The sequence below is a fragment of the Micropterus salmoides genome, unplaced genomic scaffold, assembly GCF_014851395.1.
Source record: "Micropterus salmoides isolate LMB-PRFRI ecotype aquatic unplaced genomic scaffold, ASM1485139v1 Ms_hic_scaffold_14, whole genome shotgun sequence".
Classification (NCBI taxonomy): Eukaryota; Metazoa; Chordata; class Actinopteri; order Centrarchiformes; family Centrarchidae; genus Micropterus; species Micropterus salmoides.
Window position 1 is genome coordinate 31,909,167 of NW_024040485.1, and position 15,879 is coordinate 31,925,045.

The following is a 15,879-nucleotide window of genomic DNA, read 5'->3' on the forward strand; positions in this document are numbered from 1 at the left end:
GCATTTAGCCCGGAGGCTCAGCTGCTCTGCCTAATCTGTAGCAAGGTGAGGGGTGTGTGTTTCAGTCTGCCTGCTGGTTGTCTCTGTGCCGTGTGATGAAATGCCATGTGATTGTGCTGCAAACTAACTTTCCTACGGGGACAAATATATGATTGATACACTGTTTAATTATGTTACTGTACATTAACCAACAAATGTTCTACTCTGCATCCTTACCAGAAACCCAGATTTGCACTCTCCATTCTCTAACCCTGTCCTCTTCTCTTCTCTCTATAATATCTGTGTAACTCCTCTACATGTTGTAAGATATAGCAGGACTGCACTCATCTGTAAAAACACTATTTCTGCACTCCTGGTTAGATGCAAACTGCATTTCAGTAGCTCTGTACCTCTAAAGATCCGCCCCCCTTCAAACAGCTGGTACTCCCATCACTACAGAGTCTGCACGAGCAGCGCATGCTCCTGGGTCCAGTCTGATAGAGACGAGATGGCGGCAGCAGCGTCTAAGAGGATGAGCGTCCGACAGAGAGTTCCTGCTAAGAGCGACCGGGACCGGACCAGCCAGGAAGTCAGCACCGGGGTGAGTACCTGGCTCTGGGACCAGTGTGACAGTTTAATTGGTTGCCACATGAACTGGGGATGTTACTGCAGAAGTTCATGCGGTCGCTCTGATTTGTGCCCTGGTGGTTTTTAATCTGTGTGTGTGCTGACATCCAGCCTGTACGGGCAACAGGATGAGGGATTTGTTGAGTCCAGATCGCCGTTGAGTCAGGACGCTGAAGTTAGCTTCCAGTTCTGCACTTAAGGGAAAGTTAACTTACTGCTGAGCTTTTGCTCCTCTTGTTGTGAAAGCTGTCAGACATTTTAAGTTTTAACTCTGTCTGAAAATCCAAAAAAGAAACTTCCCCATCGTAGGACTACTAGGAAAAGATGTGAGTCCGGCTGGACCTGCTGGGACTTTGTAAACAAATCTGAGGCGCTAAATCTGTACTGTCAGTGTGTTTTCTATAGAGAGCAAAACATAGTGAGGGCTACATGGAAAGGAGGGCAGAAGAAGGAAGGAAAGATACAGAAAGACAGAGAGAAGCAAACTGAGACAAACATTTGGAAGGTTTAGTAGTTAAAGGACTGCAGCCCCAAGTTGTAGCAGTATCTTGGAGCTGAATTTTTCTCTTTAGTGTTTATTCAGAATATTTAATAATTCACAGACTCAGCTTTAAGATTTCTTTATTTGACTGTTCTGCAGAATGAAGTGATGCAGTCCTGAAAATCAAGCTCTTCACAGTCCTCCCAAAGCACACTCTGTACTGCCCTCCCTTTCCAGGACGTCCTCTCCATATTTGGTCCAGTCCAGTCAGTATCTCTGAACCTACAATGAATCACTCTGAGAACTTGGCCGGAAAAGTAGTTTAGTGCACATTCCAACGAGATCGCTTCATCCTGTTCCTCACATGTTGGCCAGAGTCCAAGGAAACCCAACCTAACAGAAAAACATCTGGTTTCTAGTTTTTCAGAAGTCAGTACGTGTGTGTGTGTGTGTGTGTGTTTGCTTTAACGCTAAATCAAAGTACCTCTTATCTGCATGAAAATATGACAACAAAAGTACAAACACACATATTCTACAGCTGTAATCATATCTTAACTAAACCTTATCTCTAAATATGAATTCTGCCTTCTGAACCTTGTGGGTTCACTTTCTCTGTCTGTGTCACACAGAGAGACTGACCTGGATTTATCCTCCATACTTGCTGCACCATTACATCTCACTCACCGTCTTTCTCTCTGTATGTCTGTTATTATAGAAACAGAGAGGAAGAGATGGACTTAAACAACACCACTGTGACAAATCCTTCAGAACATCTGGACAGTCAAAGAATCATCGGAGAGTTCACACTGGAGAGAAACCGTACAGCTGTGACCAGTGTGGGAAGGTTTTCTCTACTTTAAGTAATCTAAAAAGTCACAAATATCTTCACATGGGGGAGAAACCATACAGCTGTGAGCAGTGTGGGAAAAATTTTACCCGATCATTGGAGCTAAAAATTCACATGCGCACTCACACTGGAGAGAAACCGTACAGCTGTGACCAGTGTGGGAAAGCTTTTACTAAGTGGCCTACAAATCCACCAACGTGTTCATACTGGAGTGAAACCGTACAGCTGTGACCAGTGTGGGAAGGTTTTCTCTACTTTAAGTAATCTAAAAAGTCACAAATATGTTCACATGGGGGAGAAACATCTCGGGTTACGTATGTAACCCTGGTTCCCCGAGAAGGGGAACGAGACACTGCGTCGGTTACGACACTATGGGAACGCCTCTAGGCGAAGCAGGTCTGAACATGAATGAAATCACTCCAATCCTATTGGCTTGTTGCTAGAACGGTAAGGTGTGACGGAATAAACGGAGGAGTATAAAGCACACCTTTACACACTCATCATTAGCTTAAACTATGAAGCAGACGCTTCAGGCGGGGAGAGAGGTGCGGCGGGCTGACGCAGTGTCTCGTTCCACTTCTCGGGGAACCAGGGTTACATACGTAACCCGAGACGTTCCCCTTCGAGGGAACTCGAACTGCGTCGGTTACGACACTATGGGAACGAGATACCCACTAAAACGTGCAGAAAACCCCGCCTGCCCCTGTGTGCAATAAAGTGGCACGACTAAGAGGAGAGCGCACGAGTGCCAGGTGCCGAAGGAAGGTCAAGACTGTAAAAACGAATGAATGTGTGCGGAGTGGCCCAGCCAGCCGCTAAACAAACATCCTGCAAAGAGGTCCCGGAAAGGAGGGCTCGAGAGGCCGCCATGCCTCTGGTAGAATGAGCCCTCACAGCCACAGGTGAAGGCAAATTGCACACCTGATAGGCCAGGGAAATAGTCTGAACAATCCAGTTGCTAATAGTATGTTTGGATGCAGGGAGCCCGGCCCTGGGAGACCCAAAACACACTAGCAGCTGATCAGCCTTCCTCCAACAGGAGGACCTCAGAGTGTAAATACTCAGTGCTTCTGACAGGGCAGAGCAGATGAAGTCTCCCGTCCTCCGCCGTCACATGAGGTGGAGGATGAAATGCCTGCAGCACTGTGGACCCTGCCGCACAAGAAGGCACTTTAGGGATGTATCCTGAACGAGGGTGCAGGATAGCCCTAATATTCCCCGGGGCAAACTCCAGGCTTTGCAGGGAAACCGAAAGCGCTTGGAGATCCCCCACCCTCCTCAGAGAGGTGATAGCAAGGAGAAAGGCCATCTTGAGGGTCAACTGCTTAGTGCCTCAGCTGGCTCCAGGGGTTCGAAGGGGGCCTCAGCCAACGCCCCAAGAACCACTGCCAGATCCCAAGTGGGAACCTTGGACCGAGTCGCAGGTCTCATCCTCCGGGCACCACGGAGGAAACGTACAACCAAGGGAAGTTTCCCCAAGGACCCCTCCCTCAGAGGGGTGTGGAAAGACGAAATAGCTGCCACGTACACCTTGAGGGTAGAAGGGGAAAGACCAGCAGAGAACCGGTCCTGGAGGAACTCAAGTACCTGAACCACCGGGCAGGTAACAGGGTCCACCGACCGCTCCCTACACCAAGTGGAGAAAACACTCCACTTCAGGCCGTACATCCTCCGTGTGGACGGGGCCCTGGAGCTCAGGAGGGTCTCGACTGCTCCGGTTGTTAGACCCGCCTCTAGGTACTGTGCCCCCTCAGGGGCCAGACCCACAGTCGCCATATGGCGGGGCAAGGGTGAAGAACCCGGCCCTGCGCCTGGGACAGCAGGTCTCTCCTCAGAGGGACCCGCCACGGCGGGCTGTCCAGGAGCGACATGATGTCCGAGAACCACACCCGGGTTGGCCAGAACGGGGCTACGAGCAGTAGGCCGACTTTGTCCTGGCGGACCTGCTCCAGAACACCCGGGAGCAGAGCAACTGGAGGAAAAGCGTACAGACGTAGCCTCGGCCACGAATGTACCATGGCGTCCAGACCCAACGGGGCTGGAGGAACGAGAGAAAACCATAGCGGGCAGTGCGTAGTCTCTTGAGACGCAAACAGATCCACGTCTATGGGGCCGAACTCTTCGCACAAGAGCTCCACCACTTCGGGGTGAAGTCTCCATTCCCCGGGCCTCAGCCCCTGCCTCGACAGCAGGTCTGCTCCCTGATTCTGCGTCCCCGGGAGATACATCGCCCTGAGCGATAGTAACCTCTGCTGGGACCACAGGAGGATCTGACGCGCCAGTCTGTCCAGAGGGCACGAGTGCAGACCGCCCTGGTGATACAGATAGGCCACCAACGCTGTGTTGTTCTCTTCGGAACGAACCAGGACGTGGTGGCCTTGGAGATCGGGCAGGAAACTCCTTAGAGCCTGGAACACCGCCAACATCTCGAGACAGTTGATATGCCACTCGGATTGATGCACCTGCCAGGATCCCCTTGCAAAGTGGCCGTCCATGACCAGCCTGTGAGGGAGGCGTCTGTCGAAATAATCAGCCGGCGACAAGACCCTCCCAGCACGGGCCCCTGGGACAGGAACCAAACTGGAACCAGGATCCTTCCAAACTGATAGGGAACGAAGACACTTGCGCGTAACCCAAATCAGACGGAGAGGATTTCCCCTCGGGGAAAGACCCTTGTTCCTTAGCCACCACTGCAGGGGTCTCATGTGCAGCAGTCCAGATGGTATTACGCTGGACGCAGCCGCCAGGAGACCCAACACTCGTTGAAAGTGTTTCATAGTGATGGCGTGGCCTAACTTCACCCCTTTCACGGCAGCCAATATGGTGTCGACACGTGCCGGAGACAATTGTGCCCGCATCGTTGTTGAATCCCATACAACCCCCTAGGAACGTAGTCCGTTGGGTGGGCGCCAGCACGCTCTTCTTTGCGTTGAGCCTCAGCCCTAAACGCTGCAGATGAGCCAGAACGACATCTCGATGCCGAACCGCCAACTCTCGAGACTGGGCTAGGATGAGCCAGTCGTCGATGAAGTTGAAATCCGGATGCCCTGGAGCCTCAGCGGGGCCAGTGCTGCATCCATACACTTGGTGAATGTGCGAGGGGAAGTGCCAGGCCAAATGGAAGAACCCGATACTGGTAAGCCACACCCCCGAAGGCAAACCTCAGGAACTTCCTATGAGAAGGACGGATGGAGACCTGGAAATAGGCGTCCTTTAGATCTATCGTGATGAACCAATCCTCAGATTGGATGTGCGTCATGATGGCGGGGATGATGAGCATCTTGAACCTGAATCTCCTCAGAGACCGGTTAGAACCCGCAGATCCAAAATAGGGCACGCAGCCCTCTGTCCTTCTTGGGGACTATGAAGTACCGGCTGTAGAGGAGTCTGTCTGGGGGGGAGACACGTTCCACGGCCCCTTTCCTCAGCAGAGTACGAACTTCCTGTCCCAACACCGGACCTTGCTCCGGGCGGACCACAGTCCAAACCACCCCCTCTCTTCTGTTGAATTTGGAGGGCGGGTTTTGAACTGTAGTTGATACCCATCTATGGCAGTGCGCAGGACCCGCGGAGAAATGTTCGTCAGGCTCCGCCAAGCCTCTGCAAAGTCTGCCAACGGAACCAGCCCCTCGGGGCTGGTGGTCGGTGTCTCGTGTGATCTTCTGGTGGACCCCTGAAGCCCCAGAACGGCAGGGGAGAGCCGCCGAAGATCCACGGTGAGTGAGTCGGGACACCGCCCGACTGCAGACCCTCGGGGCGGGCAGTACGGCGTGGACTCGATGGTGGCAGGTGCGTCCTGAACGTGTAAACGGATAACATCACCTGTTGCCATGTACGCCTTCCCCACGAGCGTGGATGTGGTGCGACATGGTTTGGATGGTAACGCCGGCTTCTCCAGGGAGGACTAAAGTCGAGGGGAGAGATAGCTCACAAGCGCATCCTCCACCCGAGGCATCCTCCCATAACCACGGTCCCTAACCCCCATCACATTACTGTAGTTTAGTGATCGGGGTGTGGAAAGCCGTGTAGAGAAGGGTCTGCCCCATGATTACTCAGTTCATCATGTAAATCAGGAAAGAATGGCAGAGACCGGCGTGGAGGTGGCGTGTGGTGCTTAAGAAACCTTTCATCCAGCTTACCACTAGCCTGTGGTGTCTGCTCCTCCTGTGGGCAGTCGATGTTGAGCTTAGCCACGGCTCTAGTCACCACCTCCAGCAGCACGTCATAGTCGGGCGCCGCCAGATGACGGCGCCCCGACACCCGGAAGTCATCGTCCACTGCGCTGAGCACGTCCGCCTCCTCGGAGTCGGATTGCTGCAGCGTCTCCGGATCCAAACCGCGAGCGAGAGAAGCCGAGAATGGGCTCCCGAACGAGGAAAGGAAGCGTCGGAGCCAGCGGATGAAGGTTGGAAAAAAGCCTCAGCCGTCCCGAAATCCTCCGACAGATCACGCTGTGAACCCATGAGTGAAGCCGCCGGGCCGCCTCAGCGGCCGCAGGGCCCGCGCCACGGGGAAAACACATCCGGCCATCCTCGGAAGAGAGAGCCATGCTGTACCTCAGTACCCGCACGGAAAGGGCTTCGCAACGGGCGCAGGCAGCCCCCTCGAGAGCTGCCCGTGCGTGCTCCATCCCCAAACATGAGACACACATCTCATGAGAATCTCCATCCGTGATGTACCGAGGGCAAGAAAAAAAAAACACACCTTCTGTACATCTGGTTGCCGGACATGCTGGTAGACTTCTTCTTCAGGTAAGACACACTGCTTGTAGGACTGGAGCTTTCTTCAAACAACATACAGAGCGCCTGCTGAATAGAAAAAAGCTAATGATGAGTGTGTACAGGTGTGCTTTATACTCCTCTGTTTATTCCGTCACACCTTACCGTTCTAGCAACAAGCCAATAGGATTGGAGTGATTTCATTCACGTTCAGACCTGCTTCGCCTAGAGGCGTTCCCATAGTGTCGTAACCGACGCAGTTCGAGTTCCCTCGAAGGGGAACCATACTGGTGTGAGCAGTGTGGGAAAAATTTTACCCAATCATTGGAGCTAGAAATTCACCAACGCATTCACACGGGAGAGAAACCTTACAGCTGTGACCAGTGTGGGAAAGCTTTCACTCAGTTGGGTTGCCTAAAAATTCACATGCGCACTCACACTGGAGAGAAACCGTACCGGTGTGAACAGCGTGGGAAAACATTTACTCACAGTAAAACCCTGAAACGGCACCAATGCGGTCACGCTGCATCGCTGTAAACATTTTTCAGAGCCAAGCTAGCTCTTGCCTGCTGCCTCCTCCTCATGCTGTGTTATATTGTGAGCTTCTCTTTAAACTGAGAGATAGACAACAGTAACTTTATATTCTGAGCAGCATGTGCGTTAATGTGTTAACTGTTTCTACTGATGTTATTATGAATTCGTAAACAAGTGTCAATGAGCTGAATTTTTGTACATTTTTAATACACTTCAGATCTCAAACCTGTAAAATAATATTTAAAACTCACCGTTCAGCTGCTGGCACTATTCCACTAGCACTGCGAGGAAGAAGTGCTTCCTTACCGTCCATTAATCTGCCAAGTGCCCATAATATCACTAATAAAATGTAGGGACTTTAGGAGCCGTCAGCCCTTCCTCTCTGATCTCTCTGGGACGTCCCAGATGACCACTCTCTCTCTGGGGAAGTCGGATATGAAACTCAGCAGAAGGACATAAATCCTTGAGATGAGTTTTATTAACCCAAGTGTAAATAAATGTACAGTCACTGGTTCAGTAATAATCTCACTTGATTGCTTTTTGATGGTTGGCGCAATTCTGATGATTTTCGCATAAAGTTTTAAGTAATCAGAAGTTAGAAGTTTAACAGTTAATGGGATTCTTGTCATCCCTGCGTTTCTGTTGTTTTGTGTAAGATGAGTTAGTATATGTGTGATCAAACTAAGTGTTGAATCTGCTACCATTTTATTAGTAGTGTTGAATTTATGCTTCTGATAGTTAAGTGGTTAGGAAGCTTATTATTAACTGTGTTAGGTTTATATAACATGTGTGTGATGGATGCTCAACGTCAACCCTGTTTTTATGATGTGACTGTGCGAGACATGTTAAATTATATAGTTCCATAATGTAGAAGAAACCACAAAGAAAGATGATTAGTTACGAGGCGTAAAACAGTTTGAGTGTGAAAACCTTTCCTCCTCCTCCAATACGCACCCTATCTGATGGTGGTCCGGCCTCTTTCACCTATGTTTCTTTACCACTACATTACTCTTCTACAATAATAATAATAATAATAATAATAATCTTTATTTGTAGAGCACAAGTGTAAAGACAATAATACCTAAAAGACAATAATGCAAAAACAATACAAGAAAACATTGAAAAGACTAAAATATAAAATAAGTAAAATAGAATAAAATAAAAGGGATTAAATAAAGTCAAATAAGATCGGGAAAGGCTCTCCTATAAAAGTATGTTTTAAGAAGGGACTTAAAAGAGTTCACTGACTCAGCCGACCTGATTTCCTCGGGCAGGCTGTTCCAGAGCCTCGGGGCCCTGACAGCAAACGCTCTGTCCCCTTTAGTTTTCAGTCGAGACTCTGGAACAGACAACAGACCTCTGCCCGAGGATCTCAAGGTACGTGCTGCTGCGTATGGGACTAAAAGGTCAGAAATATAACAAGGCGAGAGGCCATGAAGAGCTTTAAAAGTGATCAATAGAATTTTAAAGTCAATTCTAAAACATACTGGGAGCCAGTGTAATGAAGCTAAAATAGGAGTAATGTGGTCATATTTCTTTGTTCTGGTTAAAAGCCTGGCAGCTGAGTTCTGGACAGTCTGGAGTCGATCAATAGATTTTTGGGTTAAACAGGTGAAAAGGCTGTTGCAATAATCCAGGCGTGATGAGATGAAGGCGTGTAAAATGGTCTCGGTGTCCTTAAAAGTTAACATAGATCGAATTTTTTCTATATTTCTAAATTGATAAAAACATGATTGAACAAGCTTTGTGGTGTGTTGCTCGAAATTTAAATTACTATCAAACCAAACACCAAGGTTCTTTGCCACAGGCTTAATGTGATTTACTAGGGAACCAGCAGATGGCAGTATTTGATTTGCCATCTGCTGGGACCCGATGACCAGGATTTCTGTTTAGTCTGAGTTCAGTTGGAGGAAATTATTATTATTATTATTACATCCATTTTTTTACTTCACAAAGGCAGTTATTAAGTGAACTCAGCATTCCAGGGTCTGTGGATCTGACGGGCACGTATATTTGTGTGTCATCAGCATAAATATGAAAAGAAATGCCATTTTGGGGATAATATGTCCAAGGGGAAGCAGATACAAGGAAAGAAGATACAAGGAAAGCAGATACAAGTCTGCATTATTATTCCATGGTCTGCCCACGTCATCTCCGGAGTTTTTTTTGTCAACACGTCATATAACCCTTATTAAAACCTAATTTACTGGCTTTATTCACACATTTAGTTATGAATAAATTTTCCTTTATCACCAAGTCTTTGTCTGTGAATATTTCTTAAGGATAAATATATTGGGAATTCACAACTCAGGTAATAAAACTTATTAATCTGCTTTCTCTCATTGTTCCTGTGATTGAAGGTGTTGCCCCAAAAGATGTTAGGAGTGCAAATATTCCATGTAAAGTAGTAGTCCTGCTATCTACATTTTTGTTTTCTATTACTGAAGATGATTTGGAATCCTTCTTTGTTCAGACTGAAAGCAATGCCAAATGTAATCGATGCAAAGAAACAAAGCTTTTTGCACCAGCTGAGGTGAAGACAGGTCAGCTCAAGTGTTAATGTTGCAGCTTCAACAAAAATCTTTATTCTCAACGAATCAAGTTAATGTAATGTAATGTATAAAGGTTTCAGACATTTTTGGCGCTCATTACTTTTGGAGATGACACTTGTAGCTTGTTAGCTTTTCTTTGCCAGTGTGTGTTGAAAGAGTGAGTGCTCAAGTTCAGCATACCACATTATAGTTTAGGTTCACTTACCTGTGACCATTAAAATCCTTAAGCGTGCGACGTGAAGTGCATGGTGCAGGTCCCTGTGTAGTTTTTCTGAATCCACTTTTGCTAGTTTACAGGGTTTGCTAGAGAACATGGTTCAAAAGATTTGTACGTAGTCTCTAATCATGGGTGTGTTTTGGGGCATCACATGCAATAAACCAATCAGTGTCATCTCCCATTCCCTTTAAAAGCAGGTGAGCTTGTACCATGGTGCATTGCTATTTAAAGGAGACCTGTTATAATGCATTTCCAGTCCTATATTGTAGTTCTATATTGGGGCTGCATGTTCCTTTGTGGGTGTGGTCAGCATTCTCTGCCTGGAGCAAATGACCATATTTACATTTACATTTTTTCATTTATTCATTCAGCTGATGCTTTTATCCAAAGCGACTTACAGCTGCTATACATGTCAGAGGTCGCACGCCTCTGGAGCAACGAGGGGTTAAGCGTCTTGCTCAGGGAGACATTGGTGGATGTCTCACAGTGGGAATCGAACCCAGGTCCCACACCAAAGGCAAGCATCTTATCTATGCGCCATCACCACCATCCGGCTCGGAATGACATCATATCGAGCCGTTTAAAACAGAACGTTCAGAACAAGAGGAAAATCTGAGGTTTTGTCTCACAGGGATTTCTTTTAAATATGTTTACCTCATTATTTGAAGCTTTGGTCATGTTTAACATGAATATGAACAGCTGCAATAAAAAATGTCCCGCTAATGTGTAGCTTTTTCAAAAAAGCAAGAAGTGAAGAGGAGGATGTCGAGCTAATCAGTGTTAGCTTGGAAGCATCGTCTACCAGGGGCGCCCCCAGAAAATTTTCCCAGGGGTGGCCAGATGGGGCCACTGAAAATCCTGGGGGTGGCACACTAAACCAAAAGCCATAACTGAATTTCAGGATTTCTATTATGCAATATAGACTAGTTGAATACTACATAAAAATGTGAGTTAAGGAATCACAGACTGATATCCTTTGGATTCTTATACTAAAACCAGTTCAGTTAACATTCCATAAAAATCCTGTTTGATGTGTTATCTGTATATGTGTTAGGCAATTAATTGTTCTTTAAATATGCAAGCTAACCTTTTCCTTAAAAAGCATTTATTTGTAGGAGTGCAGTGATGGGGAGGAACAAAACATTTACTGGGAACAAGTCAACTCAAGATTACAGACATCATGGAGCATAAATATTTTTCTTTAAATTCAAATTGAAATATACAACGTGTGTCTGTATAGAGTTGTGTAATTATTTGTTAACATTTGTTAACAAGGATAGGTATTCTTGCAATATCCCACTTTTTAACAACCGATTTGACCAGTGTCATATTTATATGTAAAAATGGTGGTGGGGCACCGACCATTTCAAAAAGCAGTAGGAAAGTGGCTGTATGACAACATCATGACAACAACCGTAATCTGTAGCCAGGGGCCTGCACCGCGAAGCGAGTTCAACATACCCAGGACATGTTTTCGTTATCTGGCTTAACTAACCCTAACAATCGCGATACCAAGAAGCTGGTTATCAACTCGGTAAGTCAACCCAGGGTTTCCCAATCCATCCGGGAGCACGTTCACGTTTAAGAGGCGGTGTTAGCAGCAGATGACCAATCACAGACATGAACAAGTCCACTGGCAGCAGAGCGTCATATTCTATGAACGAGGTTTAAACTGTAACACTACAGAAATGCGACAGTAGCACACCTGCATCTGACACATGCAGGGAGACAGAAAACCGCAGACAGTGTGAATGCCTAAATGAACAGGCGTGGTCTATAATATTGTGTTGATTTAAAGTGTTCTTATGAGCTGTATGAAAATATCAGCCTTATTCTTTCAGCTCGGCTGTGTCGGCGTTTCCACATTAAAAGACACGGGTCGTACCACCTCACTTTAAAAAAACCTGTCGTCACTTCAAAAATGAAATTAATTTATTTAACACACTCAAAGTGTCCAAACATTGTTCTAAATTAACTTCATAAAGCAATGTCTATGAAGATTCTCAGTCATCCAGGTCATAGTTATCCAACGAAGGTTAAAATCAAGGGCAGCTGGACTTGGTTGAAGATACTGGAAGACGTTTCGTCCCTCATCCAAAGGACTTCTTCAGTTCTGACTGACTGGCAGGGAAACTCAGCTATTTAACCTCAGTGGGGTCGTTTGCCAGGATCGTCGATACCGCTGGTTCGTTAGTGTTCCTTGTTGCTGTGACGACAGTCGTTACAGTCGTTAAGACTACCTGTGGCCGAGACTGAACGACCATCGTTGGTATCTTCACCTGAGGCCAATAGGTTACGTCTGTTGAGTTTCCTGGGAAGTGATGAAAGGACAGCATTGTAAGTGGGGGATAAGTGGTGGCGTAGACCCCCTCCTCTGTTCAATGACGGCTTCCTACAAGGAAGACGAATCTTTATCTAGGTCACATGCAGTGTTGGGCAACTTACTCAGAAATTGTAATATATCACTAGTTACTTATTAGTCCTTAAAAAATATGATTACTTTACTTATTACTGGGTGATAAAAGTAACTAGTTACGTTTCTATATACTGTCCAGTGTTTCCCACAGAATGACAGGGTGGGGTTATATTTCAACAGGTTTGAGAAGCGGTGTTCATGAGAGAGAGAGAAAGAGCGAGCGAGCCTGGAGGTGCTGCACGAATATATGCTCCTCAATCAAAAATGATTTTAAATACACCTAATAAAAAAATTATTATAAAATCAATAGGTGGCGGTCTGTGTTGATAATTATCCAAATTATAGGCTAATTATGGGAAACACAGCTTTCACTACCACCCCCCCTTCACCCCCAAACAAAGCGTCTCTGCCGACTTTTTAACTAATATCATATTCAACAGCAGCAAGGAGTGTGTTTTTTCTGTAAGTTTCACGTCGCTGTGCTGCTTCAGCAGACGCTTCAATAGATCAGATGTAGAAATGTTCGCTGTAGAAAGCTTTTTGCTGGTCGCACAGAGTTTACACTAGACCACAATGTTCTTTGCATCTTAGACTGTGACACAATAATGGCAGCAGCTACTTACAGCTGTGGAAAGAACGCCTCTCTCCCTCATTCTCCTTTCTTCCTTCAGCGACATGAACAACAAAGTCCGGTCCCGCTGAGCTGCAGCACAGTCGTGGATTCAAGTCAAGGATGGTGCGTTCAGTAACAGCGTTACTTGGATTAGTAACTGTAATAATTTTACTGTTTTAGAAAAGTAATTAGTTACACTACTTAGTTACTGGGACAAGTAATATTATTAACATGCCACTCAAATACAGACAGGAACTGTTATCTAGCTTTCACCTGTAGGCGTTTCCTGTCCATCTCTATGCACCAGTTCCTGTTTTATAAGTTCACTGAGAGTGTTAAACGCTTCTTCTTTATATTTATAGACAGGCTTGCAAAAGTTTAATATACTGAAGCGTAGTACATTTTTCTAACAGTTGGACATGTTGGACATCAGGATAGGTTTGACAAAGTCTCTGTTGCAGAGAAGGTGGTGCACATTAAGTGTGTTATTAATCAAGACACACATTTACTGGTGGAAGCTCGACATAAATACACATTTTATTAAATGTTGCATGAACGACTTCAGCATCATATATTACAGCTCTGTCCCTTTCATCACTGCAGGTGTTCTGTCTTGTTTCCATTCCAACAGAGTGATTACTTTGAGGTGAATCAATTGTTTGCATTTCCAAATGTACACTAACTGATTGTACACTGAGGTGCAGACAGCGAAGTGAAGTCCAAGGTGAGGAACATCACCTTTTTGCCCACTGAAGAACCTCTGTAGTTCAAGTAGAGTTGTTACAGTGTCTGCAGATGGTTCCTGTGTTTACTTTCATCGTCATTGGCAAAACAAAATACTTTTAATGGACGCACATTCCACCAAGGATTACGTTCCAGCCCATTTTGTGGCTTCCAAAGAGCTGAAGAGCTCACACTCAATGGTCCGGTATTGGGGTGCAAGTTGATGAGTACAAGGGTTTCTCTTTTAACAGATGTAATTTCTGTCATTATAATAGTCTTGTAATGGACTTGTCATAGATTTCTAGAGTTAATCTTGTCTTTTACCTTCTGGCTATCCAGGCCACAAATGATGTTGGAGCAATTACAATTACACTCACTGGCCACTTTATTAGGTACACCTTGCTAGTACAAGGTTGGACCCCCTTTTGCCTTCAGAACTGCCTATCTCTCTCTCTCTCTCTATATATATATATATATTTATATATTTATATAGATTATATAAAATTACATGCTCATTAAAGTGTTGAATTTGAGATAACTGTAAGTGGAAATTTCTAACGGCATTATTAATTAGCGAATAAAGCGAAATAAATTAGTTTTAATAAGGGTTATATGACGTGAAACCAGAATCAAATAAATACATGAAACAGGTCTTTAAATGCCAATTTAAGCGAAAAAGAGCATGTGATCTGGAATAAATGCTAGGCATTACTAACTGGTGATATGACGTTGTAGCTAAATACAGGTGCATCTCAAAAAATTTGAATATTGATTAAAAGGTCAAATGCACTGAACAAGACAGAGGTTAAATGCTCAGGAAAGCTTTGGGTCAATTAGCTGATTAGGGCTCTTCTAGGGTCGACGTTTCTGTCATCCTTCTCTATCTTAATGCTTCTTTTCTTAGCGCGCTGTAAGGTCACCTGATGAGAAGATGGTTTCCAGCATCCAACCTCTGGTCCGCTCACACTGGAGAGGTCACCCCCAGGTGTTATCCTGGACAGCCCTACCCTCCCTCAGTGTGGGGAGGATGGAGAAATACAGACTGTATGAACCTGCTGTTCAAAATAATATCAGTGTGACGTGTGGCCCTGATTTTCTAATTGTGTCGCAGAGTGACAGAAGTGACGAGTCAGGAGAGGGAACAAAGGCCTATCAGAGAGAGGCTGGAGTTTGTCAATCTTATGGACATGGTTTACTTATTTAGTCCACATGGATACTAGAGAAGAAGTCAGTGACGTGGTCCTCATAGAAAATACTGTGTCATATTTGTAACAGGACCCTGAAGCTGTTTTACCTGAAGGACATCCACACTGTGACCATGTCCTGCTGTGCTAACTGATATATGTTTTACAAACAGTCAGATCTCTGTACAGCACACACTTGAATAAATTAACAAAATTAAATATTCACCAAAACCCCTCTGGCAGGACTTGAACCTACATATGAAGATAAAAAGAGACACTGAGGAAATTGACTTGGAAATCCAGAAACTAGAAAGAGAAGTGATCGTTTCAACACACACTGTGAGCAAGACTGTAAGTCTTAATCGTTAATTCTGTCCCCAGCTGCCAGCGGAGGTGTCAGGGTGCGGTTTGGTGAGCAGGTTGTAGGCAGGTTGGTGGACCCAAACGCAGGACACGAAGGCTGACTGGTGCAGTTCAGTGGTTTATTAGAGGCAACAAAAGGCGAGCTCACTTACAGAGTGGCTGATCAACAGAGTCCAAGACAAAGTTATCCAACAGAAATCCCAAAACCCAAAGCAGGGTGACAAGACTGAGCAGACAAAACAGGACATCGCACACAGGAACACGAGGTAACAGGAGGTAGCACAAGGTAATGATCCAACAAGGACAAGGCAGAAACACCAGGTATATATTCACAGGGACTAACGAGCAGGGCGGGAGCAACACAGGTGAAAGACATGAGACTTACGAGGCAGGCAGAGAGACAGCAGGGAAGACAGAGAGAAGCAGGCAGGCAGAGACAGCAAAGGGGAACAAAGAGGCAGGCAGACAGAGTGATAACTGGGGGAAACAGACGGAACACTTGACAGGCAAACATGGGGCCAAGTAACCCACACAGACAGAACACAGACCAGAATAAAACACTAAGACACAAAACTAGGAGCTAAGACACAGGGCTGAGATGCAGGAAACAATCTATAACACATGA

General features: G+C 45.8%; 1 protein-coding gene across 1 annotated transcript; it reads left to right on the top strand.

Moving 5' to 3' along the window:
* The first annotated feature begins 425 nt into the window (after positions 1–425).
* Positions 426–8,230, top strand: LOC119902707 (zinc finger protein 525-like). Its single transcript, XM_038719063.1, has 3 exons — positions 426–580; positions 1,803–2,048; positions 7,079–8,230. The coding sequence occupies exons 1-3, from the start codon at positions 488–490 to the stop codon at positions 7,187–7,189; spliced, it is 450 nt and encodes a 149-aa protein (XP_038574991.1). The 5' UTR covers positions 426–487; the 3' UTR covers positions 7,190–8,230.
* The last annotated feature ends 7,649 nt before the right edge of the window (positions 8,231–15,879 follow it).